Source organism: Carcharodon carcharias, chromosome 9 (assembly GCF_017639515.1).
Source record: "Carcharodon carcharias isolate sCarCar2 chromosome 9, sCarCar2.pri, whole genome shotgun sequence".
Lineage (NCBI taxonomy): Eukaryota > Metazoa > Chordata > Chondrichthyes > Lamniformes > Lamnidae > Carcharodon > Carcharodon carcharias.
This window is the reverse complement of record NC_054475.1, coordinates 51892509-51912757: the sequence shown is the minus strand read 5'-3', so window position 1 is coordinate 51912757 and position 20249 is coordinate 51892509. Positions and strand designations below refer to the sequence as shown.

Genomic DNA, 20249 nt, shown 5'->3' with positions numbered 1-20249 from the left:
AGTGCAGCTGATAAATGGCAGCCTCAATACCCACAGTCTGCCAGATACAAGAGCGTACATATAACAAAGTGGGTGGCATAATCACTGGTAGCTGAAGGGAGTTCCATCGTTTTATTTTTTTTAAAAAGTTGGTTTCTGATTGTTAAATTTTTACTGATTGGTAAATTTGAGCCAGTCAGCACATTATACTCATATTTGGCTGTTGCTTTTTGTGACATTTGACCAATCTGTTTGCTTTTCGATCTGAACATACTTGAAGGTGTCATTTTCCCATACTCTGCAAACGTGGAAATGTGTAATTCTCTAGATTGTTCTTGAATATTTATTTTTAAAAGGAACCCATTTTCTAATGTCCTTGACTTTCCAGATCTGCTGTCTTTGGAAGCAGATCTCGTGTAAGCTCATGCATTTTGCTTTTTTGTTTTTTTTTTGCAGTACTTTATTTTGCTTATTGCATTTTGATTTATACAGCTGGAGCCAATGAATTTTGCTGCTGCCTAATGTCGGGGTAAAAATTGCAGCCGACCTCTTCAATTTAAAAAGCCTCGGTCAGAATGTCTTTTTATTCTTTCAGCATGGGTGATAATAGCAAGCTGCTGTTTACGCCCGTTCCTTGTTGCCTTGGAAAAAGTAGTGATGGCAGTAGTTGTGGGATCTCTGCAATTTTTCAGTTTCCAAGGGTATTAAACCATAAACTGCGATCATAGCATCTTGCAGCACAGTTGGAGGTCATTCTGTCCATTTGTGCCTGTGCTGTCATTTTGAAAGAGCTATCCAATTAATCCCACTCTCCCTCTTTTCTCCATAGCCCTGCAAAATTTTCTATTTTCAGGTATATATCTCATTCCCCTTTGAAAGCGCTAACGAATCTGCTTCGAACGCCCTTTCGGGCTATGCATTCCAGACTCGTAACTCACAGTGTGGGGGTAAAAAAAAAAAATTCTCCTGTTCTTTCCCCCTAGTTTTTTGTCAATTGTTTTAAATCTGCAGCAAGAGTGTTTACAGCAATGAAGCTAACTAGAACCGTGTTGGATTTAACTGTTATTTTACTGATGTCAGTTTTTACAAAGGATGTGATATGGCAGTGTAGTGCAGCACAATAACTGCTCTACTGGAAGTGTGTAATGGGTTCATTTAACCTTTATAAATCATGTATGATTCATTTGATGCTGCACCACAGGAAATGCAGTGCATTAAATGCAATGGTTAAAAAGGTTTTAAAGGCTAATGGATTTTTATTTAACTTATTTTATAGACTGAGATCATGAGGAATGAGTTTGAGCGACTGGCAGCTCGCCAACCAATGGAACTGCTCAGTATGAAAAGGTGAGGCTGCAAGCTTGCTCGGAAAATGTAAACTAGAAAATGATGGGCAGGTGAACAACAGGTTTTAAGAAACTAGCAGTTTTTTGTAACGAATGGCATGTAATATCGATGACTATCATTTAAGAATTTACTGGAACTCATTCTCTTGGGATCAGAAGCTAATTGGAAGAATCTGTGGGATCTGTACTATGTTCTAAGCAGTCACTCTGATGTGAATAGATGGATGGAAAGGCAGGTAGAAAGCTAAAACGGAAGGAGGCAATTGGGCCACTTTGCCAGCACCGGCTCTTTGAAAGAGCTATCCAATTAGTTCCACTCCCCTGTTCTTTCCACATAGCCCATTTTCTACTTCAGGTGTGTATCCAGTTTCCTTTTAAAGTTACTATTGAATCATTTTTTTAAAGATTCCTTCATGGAATGTGTGCATTGCTGGATAGGCCTGCATTTATTGCCCAGCCCTAATTGACCATGAGGTGTTGATGAGCCACCTTGAACCACTGTAGTCCATTTGGTGTTGGTACATCCACAGTGCTGTTAGGAAAGGAGTTCCAAGTTTTGACCTAGCAATAGTGAAGGAACGATGATATAATTCCAAATCAAGATGGTGTGTGGTGTTTTGGATAATTGCAGGTGTTGGTGATCCCATGCATCTGCTGCCCTTAACCTGCTAGGCGGTAGTGGCTGCCGGTTTGGAAGGTGCTGTTGAAAGAGGCTTCATGAGTTGCTGCAGTGCTTCTTGTATATAGTACACATTGCTGTTACTGCACCAGTGGTAGAAGGAGTGATTGTTTTAAGGTGGTGGATGGGGTACCAATCAAGCAGGCTGCTTTGTCTAGGATGGGTGTCAAGCTTCTTGAGTGTTGGAGCTGCACTCATCCAGGCAAGTGGAGAGTATTCCATCACACTACTTGTGCCTTGTAACTCTTTCGAGTACAAACCCGTTTCCATCTGTTTCAGATGAAGTTACATTGTTTCATGGTTTACCATTGTGAGATTTGAACTCTTGATCTTGGGGTTACAAACCCAGTACCATAACCACTTGGCTATTTAGGCCAAGCCTACATTGTTTCATAGTTTGCCATTGTGAGATTTGAACTCTTGATTAACAACATCCAATGTGAGATTTGAACTCTTGATCTTAGGGTTACAAACCCGGTACCATAACCACTTGGCTATTTAGGCCAAGCCCCCTACTTGTGCCTTGTACATGGTGGACAGGCTTTGGTAGTTAGACGAGTTACTCGCTGTAAAATTCCCAGCCTCTGTCCTGTTTTTGGAGCCACAGTATTTTTATGGCTGGTCCAATTAAGCGTCAAGCACCCTTTCAGGCCATCGTAATCCAGAGCGTTTTAAAAAAAAAAATCTCATTTCACCTCTGACTCTTTTGCCAATTATTTTAAGTGTCTTCCGGTTACTAACGCTTCTATCAATGAAAACAGTTTCTATTTGCTTATTCTATCGAAGCTTTTCATGATTTTAAATATGTTGTCTCCCCTTAGCCAACTTTGTTCTAAGGAGAGCAATCCTACCTTCTCTTGATCTCTTCACATAAATGAAGTCCTTCATCACTGGTACCGATTTAGTAAATCTCTACTGAGCTCTGTCCAGGGCCTTGTGGGCTGTAATATCTTCCAATGCAGTCTGCTTAATCTGGATTCTGCTCTGCATATTGCATTGTGCTGAAAATCTCAAGAATCAGCCATGATTCCCATTCCTAATACTTATTCCTTGGTCTTTCCTGAAATTTTTGTTCGACAGTTGGAGAATAGTATCATGGTTGACTTTGATACCCTCGGCTGTTAAATAGCCAAGCCTGGACTTGCTTTCTAAGGATACATTTACGTTAGAGCTGTTGCTTTCCTGCTTCGCTGTGGTTCTAGTATGAATGCAGCCTGAAATCAGGAGCCAATGGACTGAAGCAGAGCAAGTTTTCCTGAAGGAGGGAGTCTCCCTCTGGAGTCAGTTTGGACTTCAGTAGCTGCTGTATGTTGCACAACTTTAGTTTCTGCATCTCATTAAAATTCTGTTAGACTACCATCAAACCTGTGGTGTGAAATCCTAGGAAGAAGAGCTCTTTGGGTGAGAACAGATTGCTGGCAGCAGCACATAAAAAGTGTATCAGGGAAGTGCATCTTCAGGAGATGAGGGGGGAAAGTGAAGGAATCCTCTTCTGTTCAATTCATCTGTGGTTTGCTGTTTTTCAGGTATGAGCTGCCTGCCCCATCCTCAGGACAGAAGAATGATATCACTGCATGGCAAGAGTCTGTGAACAACTCCATGGCACAGCTAGAACATCAGGCAGTGAGAATTGAAAACCTGGAGCTGATGTCACAGCATGGTTCAAATGCATGGAAAGTCTATAATGAGTATGTGAGTTTGTTGGTTGCAAATAGCTTTTGCTGGAAGTTGGTGTAGTACAATAATGCATCATATAAAAGGAGGTCATTTAGTTCTTGAAAGAACTATCTAATTTGGCCTATTCACTTGTTTTTCTCCATAGCCATGCAAATTTTTTTCTTTTTCAGTGTCTATCCACTTCCCTTGTGATAACATTATTTGTTTCTTCCTTTCTACTCCAGTTCCCAGAACACTGATTTTCGTCATGTTCAGTTCCATTAGTCCCCTCCTACATCTCTTTGAAATTGTCATTCTGTGTGCTTGAGCCTGCGCATTGTGTCAGCATTCAATTTGGCAGTGGGGGGCATGGAAACTATACCCTGTCCTCTCCTTGCCCAATAACTAATTATGTGAAGTGCACTGTGTTCAAAACCAGAAGCTTGTTTTGCTTTTCTCCCCATCCCCTACTCAATCTTAAGGATGAAATTGTTGTTGTCCTGAAGCCTAGCTAGCGTCAGCTAACTATAGCTTAGATCAGGATTTCAACCTGACATTTTGTGGTCTGTACCGCTTAGGGATTCACAGGAAGATCACTGTCACTCAGCATTTTTTAATGTAGTTCATAACATTTAGAGTTAGAACAATTTTATTTAAAAAAAGAAAAAATTCAGGATTTGGGCATCGTTGCCAAGCTATGCTTGGTTGCCTCAAAGGTTGTAGTGAGCTGCTAGCTTGAGCCAACGCAGTCCATGTGCTGAAAGTACTCCCATGGTGTTGTTGGGTAGGGAGTTCCAAGATTTTAACCCAGTAACTTTGAAAGGAGGGCAATATGATTGCAATGCAGGATGGGGTGTAAATTGGAGGGGAGCTTGGAGGTAATGGTGTTCCTGGGCACCTGCTGCCATTGTCCTTCTAGGTTGTAAAGGTGCAGGATTGGAAGGCGATGACGAAGAATCTTGTCAATATTGCACACTGTTGCCACTGTGTGCTGGTGGCAGAGGGCTGAATGTTTAATGTCGTGGATAGGGTGCCAGTTGAGCAGAATGCCTTGTCCTGGATGGTGTTTCTGGAGCTGCAGGCAAGTGCAAGAGTATCTCAACACACTCCTGACTTGTGCCTTGTAGGTGGTGGAAGGGCTCTTGGGAGTCAGGAGATGAGTCAGTCACCACAGAGTAGCCCGCCCCGACCTACTCTTGTAGTCACTTTTATTTATGTTTCTGGTCAAAGGTGAGCCCCAAAGTGGTGGTGCTGCTGTAATCCACAGTTGTAATGCCATTACATGTCATAGGGAGATGATTAGACACTCATTGGAGATAGTTATTACCTGCACTTCTCGCAAGAATTATTTTTCTTGCAATAATCAACCCAGGTCTGGATGTTGTCTAGGTCTTCCTGTATGTAGGCATAGAAAGTTTAATTGTGAGCAGTTGCAAATGGAACTGAGCATTCTGCAATCATCAGCAAACTCTGACCTTATGATGGGGGAATGGTCATTGAAGCTACTGACAATGGTTGGGCCTAGAACTCTGTCCTGCAACTTCATTCATGCATAGAATTCCAGTACCTCTGAATAACATCCTGATTTGAATGCAGAATTGCATCCCAGATAGCTCACTTATTAAAGTAGTTGCCACATGCAAGGTTTTGCTGTATTAAGGACTCTGATATAATTTCCTGTGCATAGTGACTTAGCTGAAGCTGTCTAAGATAGCAGTTTCATTACAATTGGAGACACCAGTACCCTGGGCTAGGGATTGAAATAGTCAAGGTTTCAAGCTTGGAGGTGTGTGTGTGTATGTCAGGACAGGATCAAACCCTGCTACAAATTTCCCCATGATGGAAGAGCTTGCTGACACTTACTGTCTTAGCTCACACATGGACAATATCTTACTGAACGGGGTACTGGAAAGTCCCTTCTACTCATGAAACTATATTGACCATCATGTAACTCTTTTCAATGGGAGATGGGTCAAAATACATCTTGAAGTAATTTATAATTATCCAGACAGAAGCTCTGAAAGGTTCATGGAGGAAACAGGAATGTCTTTCTGCTGCAATAACAGCATTTTCCTAATCCAACTTTGGAACAAGTTTTTTGGGAAAAACATTAGGAGTTTTATGTTAGCTACTCCTGTACTTGATGACCCTTGATGCAAAATAAATGGGAAATATTTGCAGAAGTATACAGTATTTGAGTTTCTTGGCACTATATATTAAATAAGTCAGCTCCTTTGTATTGAATCTGTCCAATTGCTTAAATTATCTGTTCAATTTATGACTATAGAGTGCAGTAATTTTATAAAGACCCACATATTTAGAATCGGTTTTAAATTCATTTTTGGGATACATTTGAAAAGTAACAAAGTGAAGGACTTTAAAGTGTAAGAGTTATACTGTATGTGATTTGTGTACTTCATGAGCACTTTGGTCTTGTTTTTGCCTTGTGAGCAATCTTTGTGCCTTTTAGGAGATTCTTTTAACATTATTTAAAATAATTATTGTCAAACTTTTTCTTTTAGCTGGTAGATGAATCAGATCTTAGAAACAGTGCTTCAATGATGGGGAATCCATGTTTATCGTAAACATCCATTTCACACTCCATTTCTATTGCACTGACATTTACACAGGCTTTGTGGCCCTTGGCTACCAATGGTAATTAACTGTGTTCGGCTATTCACCATGGCACACTTCTTCGGTACTGGATCAACTTCAACTATTTTTTTGCTTGCTGTTAGTTTCCAGATCAACTAAATGCAGAACTGTAGCATTCTAAAAGCAGTGTACAATTTGAAGTTTGCCCCCATAAGGATTTAAAATCCTTAAAATGGTATCATTTAGAAGTGTAAATGTAGAGTTGAAAAGTGCGACAACAGCTTGCATCCATACAATGTCTTTAATCTATCAAGCAGCTTTTAATCTATCAAGCAGCTTGGAATGCTTCACTATAGATATTAGCAAATGAAATTTAACACCAAACCACTTAAAGGAATATTAGAGCAGGTGACCTTAAGTCTGATCAAAGAGAGGATTTAAAGAGCGTCTTAAAGGAAGCAGGACAGGACGGAGTGGCTTAAGGAGGGAATTCTAGAGGTTTGGGACTGGGCAGGTGAATGTGGAGTGATTAAAATCAGGGATGCGCAAGAGATCAGGATAGGAGGAATGTAGAAATCATAGAAGGTTGTTGGACTGAAGAAGATTAGCTGGATAGGAAGGGGCAAGGCCATGGAGGGATCTGAAAACAAGGATGAGGATTTTAAAAGTCTTTGCCAGTCCTGGGAGGCAATGGAGGTCAGCAGATAAACAGAACTTGGTGAAAGTTAGGATATGGGCAGCAGAGTTTTGGTTAGCTCAAGCTTATGGAGGGTACAAATGGGGACCAGCCAGTAAAGCATCAGAATAGTCTAGAGTAACAAAAGGTATGGATGAGGTTTTCAGATGAGCTGAGGTGGACACAGGTGATGTTACAGAGATGGAAGTAAGCAGTTTTGGTGATGGAGAAGATGTGGATTGGAAATTCAGTTCAGCATCGAATTTAAAAAGTGAAAGCTGCAACCAAGCTGCGTGATCATGCAACAACCCAAAAGTACCCACACAGGCCATGCAAAAATTAGCTGCTTTTAAACTACGCCTTGTGCATGGCCAAAAACAATTATAAGGTCCTTGCATTTAAAAGAAATCACCCACACGTTTGGGTGAAAGAATTACAGGAAAAGTGATGGATTCATGGCTAGGGAATTGCGTTTGTGGTGGGGCCAAAGACTGACTTCAGTCTTAATGTTTGGTTGGAGGAAATTTCTTTTCATCCATTACAGGACAAATTAGTTGATGATCAAACCATTTTTCCCCAAGGATTTACATTTCTTTTTCCCTTTCCCTCCCTCCCCTCAATATTAGCAATCTGGTACAGATGATTGAAAACGCTCAGAAGGAACTTCAGAGATTGAGGTGAGAATTTTGAGTTACGGTTTGTTTTTGTCTGTGTAATTGCCCTTCTTGCATGTCCCGAGAGCTGCTGGCTCTCATGTGCACTGAAGGAATGGCAAGTGTTATATAGAGGATAAATGAGCTGTCTCTCAAATGCAAACACATTCAACTACCTCAGATTTTTTTATACAAATTTACATAATCCTTTGGCACCAAGCATGTAATTGTAGACAATTGCAGGATTGGTCATAGGATATCATACTGCATTAAATTACTTGTATGATGTACCACCAGATTGCCCCAGTTCTACCTGTTTAATTTACGTTAACTGAATACGAGCACCGGGTTTGTAAATAACTGTTTATTGAACAAACTGTCGTTAACCAGTGGCAAAAGAAAGACATATGAACTACTAATTTCTAACTCTATCCCTTAAATCCCTGTACACACACGTACAAGACACACAAGATATACAAAAATATGGATTTTAAGGGTGGGATAAAACAGTTCAATAGCACCAATTCCAGAATACAGGATTCGATGGGTTGATTTTGATTGATGTCTTCCAAATTCCTTTCTGTTGTTGATGATACGAGGTGGTCTTCCAGCATTTTCAGTATGTAGTTCAACGGTTGATCACTTGGTTGATCACTTGCCTTTCAATGTTTCCAACAGTGATTTTTTCCCCTTTGCCTCTTGACAGGGGTTTTCAGAGGGAACAGGTTATAGAGATAAGAGGAGAAAAGCCAGCTAGCTATTATTGTAGAATTACTAGACTCTTCCACACACCGGAGAAAGAGGTTTTAGGCCTTGTTTCTTTTAGGCTAGGAGCTATTCTGCTGGACTGCTTCTCACACACAACCTGGTCACCTGGTCAGGAGCCAATTAAAACGTTGTTGCCAGGCAGTTTCCTTGGTCCAGGACTCCTTTCTGGCACCATCCTGTCTTTCATGGCACATTCTTGTTCCAGTTCTGCAACATTGTATATATCTCTCATCCTGTTCCAATGGACATGTCTTTCAACCTGCAGTCATTATAGTTCTAACCCACAGTCCAATAGAAAATAAAAAGATAAGTTTATACCTTAAGTCAATGTCCTTTAGTTCTCGACCCTTCTGTTAATGGAAATAGTTTCTCCCTATCTAATCTATCCATAACACTCATGACTTTGAACATTTCTATCAAATCTCCTCTTCTCCTTCTCTAAGGAGAACAGTCCCAGCTTCTCCATTCTACCCTCTTAACTGAAGTTCTTCATCCCTGAAATCACCCTTATAAATATTTTCTGCACCCTCTCTTAAAACCTCCACATCCATCCTAAAGTGTGATGCCCAGAATTGAACACACTAATCTAATTAGGGCCAAACCAGTGTTTAATAAGGGTTCACTGTAACCTCCTTGCTTTTGCACCTTATGCCTCTATTTATAAAGGCTGGAATCCTGTATTAAGTACTTTCTTAACCAGCCTTGCCACCTTCAATGACTTTGCACATATAATCTCAGGTCCTCCTTCTCCTGCACCCCTTTAGAATTGTTTATTTTATTGCATCCCCTCATTCTTCTTACCAAAATGAATCACTTCACACTTTTTTCTGCATTAAATTTCATGCCCTCCATCCGTTCCACCAACCTATGTATGTTCTCTTGAAGTCTTTCGATGTCCCTTTTTCAGTCCCTAATTGGCCCTATTCCTCCTTTTACTATCTGTCTTTCGAAGACTTTTCGGCTTCCATTTGTCCTCTGCCTATCTCTTTTCATACTCTCTCTTTGCTTTTGATTTCTTTCTCACTTTGCCTCTGAACTTTTTATATTCAGCCTAGTTTTTGCTTGTATTATCAAGCTGACATCTATCATATTCAGCCTCTCTGCTTCATCTTATTCTCTCTCCTTTGTCATCTAGGGAACATTTGAAGTGTAGTCACTATTGTAATGTAGAAAATGGGGCAGTCAATTTGCATAGTTCCTACAGTTGGAAAGGTGATGATCACCAAATAACATATTTCTGTGAAGTTGACTGAGGGATAAATGTTGACCATGTTACTGGAGATAACTCCCAGCTTTTCTTCAAAATAGTGTAATGGAGATCTATTATGCCCATCTGAGTAGCCAGGCAGTACTTGGATTTAATGTCTCGGCCAAAAGATGGCATCTTCAACATTGCAGCCCTCCCTCAGTGATAACACTGGAGTGTCAACCTTGAATGTTGTGCTCAAATCCTGGAGCGAGACTTGACTCCACAACCTTCTGACTTGGAAGTGTGAATGCTACCGACTGAGCCACGCCTGACCTTTTTGTATTATGATGGGTGAGGTTTTCCAGAATGGTGTCTAATTCTCAATTTGAATGCATTCTATGAAATTTTAACCACCTGTTCCTTGATAAATGGTTGTGAAAATGCATAACCTTTAGGGTGCTCAGCATACTGCTGTGTTCAATCTGCATTCTGACATTGCAGTTACTTCATATTGTTTACCTAATTGTGCACGTGAGCATGGAATTGTGTTCATCATTCTGTACTGACAGAATAATCGAAAGGAAAGTTGCAAAGAAGTCATAGATAAGAGTTGAGCGGAGGAAGTTGGCACCAAAAAGTGTATTTAAAGCATTTTTTGCAAACTCATTTGTTCCTGATGTTCATGTTAGGTTTTGAATTTGAGCATTGTGATACTTTTAATAGTTTTCTTCCCCACACATGGGTGAAAGAAATGCAGTGGAAAGTATGTTATTAAGTTCACCATGGTGAAATGGTAAATAAACCATTTCCTGGCATTGTTGATGTGATGCAGGTTGAAATGTTCGAAACCTCCCTCCTAAGATCTATGATTACCAGTTATAGTGTGAATTCCAAGCACAGCCAGGTATTCCCCTGTAGTTATTTGGAGATGAAATTGATTGAACTCTTGAGTTGTATCACATCCCAGTGCGGAAGCACCTCCTCTTAAAGGCCAGTTGTTTCCTTCCCTCCATGTCAATAAACCTGTCTGTAAACCTCACAGCCATGTTAATGGTTTTCTTGACGGTTTGCGGTCCTAGTATCTAGGCAGCTGTTGAGCAAAAGCTCTTTAGTAATTAAAAAAATATGAATCAAATATTTGTGTGGTCATACAAAATAATGGCTAAGGAAAAAATCAATTTTTATAAAAATTCAATCTTTATGTTGAATATTTTCCTTCACCTATGTACATGAATTTCTTCCTGGACCGAAGGTATTGACCATACCTGGGTACAGTTTCATTTGTGGTCTCCAGTCTCTTACCCAAGTGGCCATTGTTTGCATTTGAGCACTTGTTGAGATCTGCAGTCTCCTCACCATTGGGTGCTCTCAGGTCAGCCCCAGTTTGTCCTTGGTTCACAATACACTTTCTAATAGGAGTCACTGAATAGTGTTACCATCCTACTAGGGACATTAAAAGAAGAAATCTGAACACCCATCAATTAACTATCAGAGCCACACCACAAATTTTAATTGAATTCAAGAATTAAAAACTATTAATGCGGTAGCTTATAAAGACGTTTATAAACTCAGTTTTACTTTTTACTTAGTTTCCCCCCACAAGAGTTCCCTTATCTTATGAGATCTTGAAGGTTCATTCACTTTCCCTGAGATCAACCTAAAAGGTATATCATAGCTCTCCAATATTCACTCTGATTTCTCTTCCATGTTCCAGCTATTCTCTAAGGTGCAAGGGTCGTTCCAAACCCTCCAACTTCCCTTTAAAACCTCTTGACTCTAGATTCCACAATTCCCTGTGACTTCTGCGTGGTTTTAACATCAGAAAACACCGTGGCTTCCAGTGGCCCACTGCTATGGTTTCAAACTGCAACCAAGCTGATTACTTCTGGAATTCCAACTGTATTATGATTAACTGGCTTTCACTGAGAGGGTTACTGTAGATTTCCTCCTTTGGATTCCAACAAAACAAATCGTCCAGTCATTTTTTTTTCCCTCGCCAACTTTGCCTTATACTGCTTCCCAACTCCCACCTACAGGCTGAGTCATGGGTGATAGATCTAGAATTTACTTTACTTCAGGTGGAGATCTGGCTTTATCTCTCAGCTTCCAAGGAGCTGCAAGCAACTTAAGACCCAAAGCTGACAGATTCTCTTAATTGTTTTCCAAACATTAACTAGTCTTGCCTATTGGCTATGCCCTAACTGAATTCACTCAGATCAAAGAATCTCTAAGCTCTGCTCTTCTCCATGATGATGTGACACACACACAGCCTGTTCCCAGGAAGTAATGCAAATTGACTATCTTTTAATTCTGGGAAACTACATGAATAACTTGTATCTTTTACTGGAACAGCTGCAGACGCCATATCTCCAGTTCTTTAGCTAAGTAAGTCCATCTGTCGTCTTATGACTCTCACCCTTTTACTGACTTTATTCAGTAAACACATGTTACCTACTGAATTGTAATTATCTTAAGTCTGTGTGATTTGCCAGTCTCTAGATGTTTCTGGGCATTTTTCCCCACAACTTGCATTTAAAATTCAATTTCTAATACTAAACAGATATACCTTTAAAACAAATGAACTATGGCAGGCATGTGTAACAATAGTGGTCAGACATGAAAACCCTCTTTGATCCTTCCTTCCTTAAGGAACATGACTTTTGTTTTACTTGTGTTACAAACTTCCTGATTGTGTGTGTGTATTTATATATATATATATATATATATATATCTATCTATCTATCTGCCATTCTGTTTGATTTAGAAAACAGATTCAAGACCTGAACTGGCTGAGGAAAAATGACCAGCTTGCTGCTGGCAGTAAACTACGAGAAATGGAATCCAAGTGAGTGAAATAATATTGGATTGCAGAATTTGCTGTAATTGTTGAAAGGGCAATTAATTAATTTAATTAACTAAACAACATATATAACAGTGGCAGGATAGTTGTTATGTTACAGCTGTGAAATGTGGGAGCTTTTGGATCCAGGACAAAGACGTCTTCAGAAAGTGTAACCAGCTAGAGGAATTCTAGATCAGGATTATTGATCTGGAAGCTAAACTGCAGGCATGGCACAGCACAAGGGAGGGGAAGAAATACCTGAACACATTGTTCCTGAAGATGGTCACAACTCTTGGATCATCTGTTTTGGACAGGAAGATGTGACCATGAGTAAGGCAGGCAAAAGGACTGAGCGGCAGGAATGGAGGAGCCTTAGACTTTGCAATTGTCAAACAGGTTTGAAGTGCTCAAAATATGTGGATGAAGGCAAGATCTGCAAGGTGGATGAGCAGTCTGGCCATGGTACAAGAAGCCATTCAAGCGGCGGGAGCAAATAGGAATGTAGTGGTGGTAGGGGACACTATAGTGAGGGAGATTGACACTGTCCTCTGCAGCAAAGAGCAAGAGTCCAGACAGCTGTGTTGCCTGCCTGGTGCCAGGGTTTGGGACACCTGCTCAGGGCTGGAGAGGAAGTTGCAGTGGGAGGGGGGAAGGATCCAGTTATTGTGGTCCATGTAGATAACAACGATTTAGTAGAAATAGGAAAGAGGCCTGCATTGTCTGTATGAGGAGCTAGGCACCAAATTAAGAAGCAGAACGTTAAAGCTAATAACCTCTGGATTATTACCTGAGCCATGTGAAAATTAGCAAAAGGCAAATAAGATTAGAGAGATGAATGTGCGGCTTGAAGATTGTGGCGGGAGAAGTGGGTTCTGGTTTGTGGGGGACTGGCATCAGTACTGGGGAAAGTGGTGGCTGTACCGTTGGGACGGCATACACCTGAACCATGCTGGGACCAGAGTTCTAAAGAGCCGCATAACTAGAGTAATGGAGAGGGCTTTAAACTAAACAAGGGATGTGAGAGATCAAGCTTGGGTAGGTGTTGCAAATCATAGGGTACAGTCAAAGCAGGAAAGCAAAATAGTAATGTGGGAAATGCAGGTCAGAGAATGGCAGGAAGGGAAAGAAAAAACCTAAGAATGCACCAACAGTGCAGATTAGATGTTACAAAGATAACTAGGCAAAACTAAAGGCTCTGTATCTGTGCGTAGCATTCATAATAAAGTAAATGAATTGATAGTGCACATTGAAGTAAATAGATATGTCTCCGTAATGGCTGTCAGGTCATCGCTGTAGGATAACGAGGATTGGGTCCTGCATATTGAGGGGTATATGACATTCAAGAAGAACAGGAAGCTAGGTAAAGATGGAGGGGTAGTACTGTTAATCATAAATGGCATTGGTGCAATTGTTAGAGATGACCCTGGTTCAGAAGATCGGGATGTAAAATCGATTTTGGGTGGAGATGAGAAATATTAGGGGAAAGAAGTCACTAGTGGGAGTGGTCTACAGGCCCCCTAACAGTAACCAGAATTTAGGACAAAGTATGCAAGAAGGAATATTGAATGCTTGTGATAAAGGGATGGCAATAATCATGGGTGATTTTAATCTATATGTAAACAGGAAAAATCAGATTGGCAGTAGTAGCCTGGATGAGGAGTTCATAGATTGTTTTGAGGGTTTCTTAGAGCAGCACGTCCTGGAACCAGCCAGAGAGCTGGTTATATTAGACGTGGTATTGCGTAATGTGACACAATTATTTAATCATCCCAGAGTGAAGACACCCCTAGATAGCAGCAACCACAATATGATTTTAATTTTACATCTGGTTTGAAAGAGAAGAGTGGGTCTAAGTCTAGTATTTTAAAATTAAAATAAGGGCAACTATGTGGGCATGAGAGCTGAGCTAGCTGAAGTGAACTGGGATACTAGGCTAGAAAATAGATCAATAGAGGAAGAGTGGGAAACATTTTAAGGGGATGTTTCAGAATACTGAGAATAAGTATATTCCTACTATAAAGAAATATTCTAAGTGGAGGACCCACTTTGCTAACTAAAGAAGTTAAGGAAGGCATCAAACTTAAGGACAAGCATCTAACTGCAAAATTGAGTGGCAGGTCAGGTGATTGGTCAGAATATAAAAAACGGCAGAGAATGACTGAAAGGTTAATCGGGAGAAAGAAATTAGACTGTGAGAAGAAGCTAGCTAGAAATATAAAAATGGATAGCAAGAGCTTCAGATATTTAAAAAGAAAAGATTAAGTAAATTGAGTGTTGGTCCTCTAGAGAGTGACAGTGGGGAGTTAATAGTAGATAATAAGGAAATGGTGGATGAAATGAACAATATTTTGCCTCCGTCTTTACTATAGAGAATACAAAAACAAATTCTAGTAATAGCTATAAATCAAGAGGTGGAAGGAAGAGGGTAACTTGGTGAAATTACAATCACTAGGGAAGCCTTACTGAGCAAACTGTGGGAGCTGTGGGCTGACAAGTGTCTGGGTCCTGATGGACTTTATCCTAGGGTCTTAAAAGAAGTGGCTAATGAGGAAGTAGATGCGTTGGTATTAATATTCCAAAATTAGCTCGATCCTGGAAAGGTTCCATCAGACTGGAACGTAGCAAATATAGCACTTCTATTCAAGGAGGGAGGGAGGCAGAAAACAGGAAACTATAGGCCAGTTAGCCTGATGTCTGTCGTGGGGTAGTTATTAGAATCAATCATTAAGGAGGTTATAGCTGGGCATTTAGGAAAAACTCGGGTAATTGGGTAGAGTCAGCATGGTTTTGTGAAAGGGAAGTAACATTTAACCAATTTATTGGCGTTCTTTTTGCAGAAGTAACTTGGGCCATGAATAAAGGGGGGCCTGTAGGCATACTGTACTTGGATTTCCAGAAGATATTTGATAAGGTGCCAAATCAAAGGTTATTACAGAAAATAAAAGCTTATGGTGCAGGGGGTAACATATTAGCCTGGATAGAAGATTGGCTGGCAGAAAACAGAGTATGCATAAATAGATCGTTTTCTGATTGGTGGGATGTGATGAGTGGAGTCCTGCAGGGGCCTCAACTTTTTATATCAATGACTTAGATGAGGGGAGTGAAGGCATGGTAGCTTAATTTGCAGATGATACAAAGATAGGTAGGATAGTATGTTGTGAAGAGGACATGAGGTTGTGGATGAATATAGATAGGTTGAGAGTGGGCAGAAATCTGGCAGACGGAGTATAATGTGGGAAAATGTGAAGTTGTTCACTTTGGTGGGAAGAGTGAAAAAGCAGAGTATTACTTAAATGGAGAACAATGCAGAATTTTGAGGTGCAGAGGGATTTGGGTGTTCAGGTACATGAGTCACAAAAAGTTAGTATGCAGGTACAACAAGTAATTAAGAAGGCTAATGAAATGCTATCCTTTATTACAAGAGGAGTTGAGCATAAAAGTAAGGATGTTATACTTCAGTTATAGAGGGCATTAGCGAGACCACATCTCAAAACCTGTGCTGTTTTGGTCTCCCTTTCTTAACAAAGGATGTAAATGCATTTGAGGCAGTTCAGTTGAGGTTTACTAGATTGATACTCTGAATGAGTGGTTTGTCTTAGGATAGGTTGGACAGGCTGGGCTTGTTTCCATTGGTGGTGAGAAGAGTGAGGGGTGATTTGATTGAAGTATATAAGATCCTGAACAGTCTTGACAATGTGGATATGGAAATTATGTTTCCTCTTGTGGGTGAGCCAAAACTACGGGGCACTATTTTGAACTTAGAGGGTGTCCATTTAGAACAGAGATGAGAAGAAATTTTTGAGGGTTGTATGACTTTGGAACTCTCTGCCTCAGAAGGATGGTAGAGGCGGGCTCATTGAATATCTTTAAGGCAGAGGTAGATCTAAGGTTATTGGGGTAGATGGGAATGTGGAATTAGAAATACAAAAGATCAGCCGTGATATTGAATGGCAGAGCAGGCTCGAGGGGTCGAATGGCCTACTTCTGCTTCTATTTTGTATGTTCATAAGGTGTGGATTTGCTAGCTTATTGCACCTCTAATATTTTGAGCACAAGTTTTATTTGTTTTTTCAGTTCAAAGTGCCAGACCAGCCAGTAATAACATAAATCTGATCCCCTTTCAGAGATGTTGATGACTAACCTAATTTCATAATAAAAAGTCACAGAATTGTATGTGTACATCCTACATTTTTGTTTATTCATTTACGGGATGTGGGCATTGTGGCTCGGCCAGCATTATTGCCCATCTCTAATTGCCCTTGAGAAAGTGGTGGTGAATTGCCTTCTTGAACTGCTGCAGTCCATATGGTGTTAGGGAGGGTGTTCCAGGATTTCGACCCAGCAACAGTGAAGGAACGGTGAAACATTTCCAAGTCAGAATGGTGAGTGGCTTTGGGGGAGCTTCCAGGTGGTGGTGTTCCTATGTATCTGCTGCCCTTGTCCTTCTAGATGGTAGCGGTCATGGGTTTGGAAGGTGCTGCCTAACGAGCAAATGGATACTTTGGCATTGATAGAGGTGAAGGATGGATTTCTTTTAAATCTGAAACAGTGTCATTTTGGACACAATGTTAACTCTTTTACTCTTGCCACAGGCGTTGCCAGACCTGTGGAGTTTTTCCAGCACTTTGTTTTTATTTCAGATCTCCAGCATTCACAGTATTTTGCTTTTTTTAAAAAAAATCTAAAAACGGATCTATACAGACAAATCACTTTGAATTTTCCTTCTTTGTAATGGGGTTGCCCATTTCTGTGGAATTAAACCTGCAGAAATTGCCTAAAGGAGAGAGCAATTTTTGCTTTTAATTCACTGCAAGGATTTGGTCTCCTAATCTGGGGCTGTTGTGTTCTTGTTTTCTATGCCGCAAGCTAGTAACCGCTGAGATGATAACAGCCCAGATTGAGAGGCTGGCCACCTGATGAGGATTGGTTTCTTGCTTTTAGAAAAAGAACATTTGGAAGTTTGTTATATGGAAAGTTTTCTTGGAGTATTCATTCAGCTTTCAGGGATAGAACAGTTCCAACAATTCTCAAATAGGTTTAAAATTTCACATCAGGGCATTGGTTTATTTTAGCTACAGAGTCACATACACAAAGGTTTTTAATATGTAGCTTGATGTTAAATAGTAGGGGTAAAGTGCCAGGAAGCTAGAGCATTGGTCACAGTTGGTGTTCTGAAAACTTAGTGTGAATGTCAAGAAGGATCCCTTTAGTGGTTGACACTGGGTATGAGCTTTTGCATATAATGGGTCCAAAAATGTTATATCCATTCTCGAGTCAGATCAAAGTGTCCACCTTTAACCCTAGGGCCATGTGGTCCTGAGTGCTGGCATTTTGCTCTTCTGGCCTATTTCTGTTTATGTTTCTCATTTGTTGAATTGTATGGATCTGGAGGTTAGGAAAGGGCCAGTTTCAGTACTGATTTCTTGGTGGATAAATTCTAAATAAGAATACCAGGGATAATAGATTTCAGCTATGTGGGGAGACTAAAGAAATCGAGATTGTTCTCCTTTGAGCAGTGAAGGTCAGAGGTGTTCAAAATTGAGGGGTTTGATGGAGTAAATAAGGAGAAACAGTTTACAGTGGCGGGAGGTTCAATAACTAAAGGACATTTGATTTAAGTTCTAATTTGCAAAAGAACCAGAGGGAGATGAGTTTTTAAATGCTGTGAAAACTGTCACTTGATTTCAATGGGTTTCTTGTTTGAGCTTCTGTCCCATGACAACCAGGTCACATAGACATGCCTTCAAGCTGGGGTGCTTCCGAAATTCTCAGTTTTACCTGAAGTTAATGGGGACGTTTTTAAAACATAACCGTCTTGTGAAGCCCAGCATTCGTAATGGTATCTCAGGATATAGGGATCAGGCAGTAAGTTGGAGTTAAGGTAGATGATCAGCTATGACATTGAATGATGGAGCAGGGCTGAGGGGCTGTATGGCCTACTATATTAAGTGTCAAAAGCCCTGAAGTATATTTCTTTGAAAATTACTTGAAACTGGTCATTTGGTTTTGCACATGCTGAGACTGGATTCAGACAATGGGCACTTATCAGGAGACAAACGTACCAGGTTAGTGCTGTGCACTGGTGGTCACTTTTGTGAGCAATATAGTTTGAGCTTTCTGTAAGCAAATGGGCAGCCAGTCTTAAATCTAGTGGTAACAATATATGTTCTCATTTTGACCACTTGAGCAATTAACAGCTCCCTTCACTTTGTGCTGTTTCAGCTGGGTCGCGTTGGTCAGCAAGAACTATGAGATAGAGAGAGCAATTGTCCAGCTCGAGAGTGAAATAAACAAGATGAAACAAGCACAAGGGGATGAGAATAAAGAAAACATTCGGCAGGACTTCTGAGTGCACAAAAGAAACAACCTACCCCCTTTTCAGAGCACACTGTCTTCATAAGTGGACTTGCACTCCTGTTTGCACACTAGTTGCAATAATGATGCAGGTTTTTCTGTTTAAGAAAATGTCGGTGTTGTATTTAATGTGTTCTTTGTATTGATTAGAACAGTATCCTTTGATTCCAAGTGGCCCAGACTCATTTTATGTGGACTACTGCCTTTCCCTCGTACATTCATTAACTGTCCAATATTATGTACATTTGGCAATGAAGAGATCTTGCTTTTTAGCTAAGATGTCAATTGAGATTTTCATACCAATATAGTTCTCAGGACTAATTAATTATCCTTTGCAAAGTCTTAATAGGATTTATATTACATTTTTTATAGTTGCATATTTACAAATAAAATGGTTAGAGTTAGGTGTCCATGTTATTTGTTTTCTTATCTGGTTAAGTGGCTGGATGTTCATTGTTATTCTTTGTTCTATTCAGGTTATTTGGATGTCCTTTGATCTAACTGTTTTTCAGGGAGCCTGCGTGAGGAGAATGCAAGAGGAGGACCATGGGACAGGCAGTCAGCAGCACCTAGAGGATCTAGCATCTAGTCTATACTCAAGTAGGAATAAGGGTAAAATAAAAGCAAGGGTCCATATTCTATTTAGTTAAGATTTTTCTGGGGAGCTCAGCCCCGTGATTTGTACATCCTGTGCTATGTGGGAAATCTTAGACACTCCTAGTGGTCTGGATGACCATATGTGCAAGAGGTGTCTTTGACTGGAGCAACTTGAATTCTGGGTTTTGGACTTGAGCAGCAGCTGGGAATACCAAGATGCATTCATGAGACTGAAAGGATCGTGGATAGCACGTTTCAGGACGTGGTCACCCCGCAGCTTAAGGAAGTGCAAGCGGAGAGGGAATGGGTGACTGCCAGACAGAAGAAAGGGACCAGGCAGGTAGTGAGGAAATCCCCCGAGTGCATCTTGCTTGCAAATTGTTTTCGGTCTTGGAAAATGGTGATAGTTCCTCTGTGGTGGCCAACCAGAGCCAACGCCGTGGCACTGTGGGTAGTCCAGCTGCTCATTGGTTGGTGTGGGGGTGGGGGGGGGTGGGGGGTGGTGTGGGGGAGGGGGTGCCGGAGAGGAAGAAGAGTGGTAGGGGATTCGTTAGTGAGGGGAGTAGACAGGTGCTTCCACAGCCATAGATGTAACTCCAGGATGGTATGTTGCTACCCAGGTGCCCGGTTGGAGGATGTTATGGAGTGGCTGTAAGACATTCTGAAGGAAGAGGGTGAACAGCCAGAGGCCGTAGTCCATGTTGGGACCAATGACATAGGAAGAAAGAGAAATGAGGTCCTGCAAGCAGACTTCAGGGAGTTGGGTAGGAAATTGAGAAGTAGAGCTTGAAAGGTAGTAATCTCCAGATTGCTCCTGGTGCCGTGCAGTAGTGAGCATAGGAACAGAAGGACAGAGCAGATGAATATGTGGCTGGACAGATACAAGAGGGAGGGTTTTAGAATACTGGGCATTGG

At 40.8% G+C, this 20249-nt stretch overlaps 1 protein-coding gene across 1 annotated transcript in view; it reads left to right on the top strand.

Moving 5' to 3' along the window:
* Nucleotides 1–19141, top strand: part of bcas2 (BCAS2 pre-mRNA processing factor) — a 33931-nt gene extending 14790 nt beyond the window's left edge. The window contains exons 3-7 of the mRNA XM_041195712.1: nt 1256–1326; nt 3531–3692; nt 7558–7608; nt 12306–12386; nt 18606–19141. Of these exons, the coding sequence (XP_041051646.1) occupies nt 1256–1326; nt 3531–3692; nt 7558–7608; nt 12306–12386; nt 18606–18732 (492 nt within the window). The 3' untranslated portion in view covers nt 18733–19141. The remainder of the gene's footprint in view (nt 1–1255; nt 1327–3530; nt 3693–7557; nt 7609–12305; nt 12387–18605) is intronic.
* The last annotated feature ends 1108 nt before the right edge of the window (nt 19142–20249 follow it).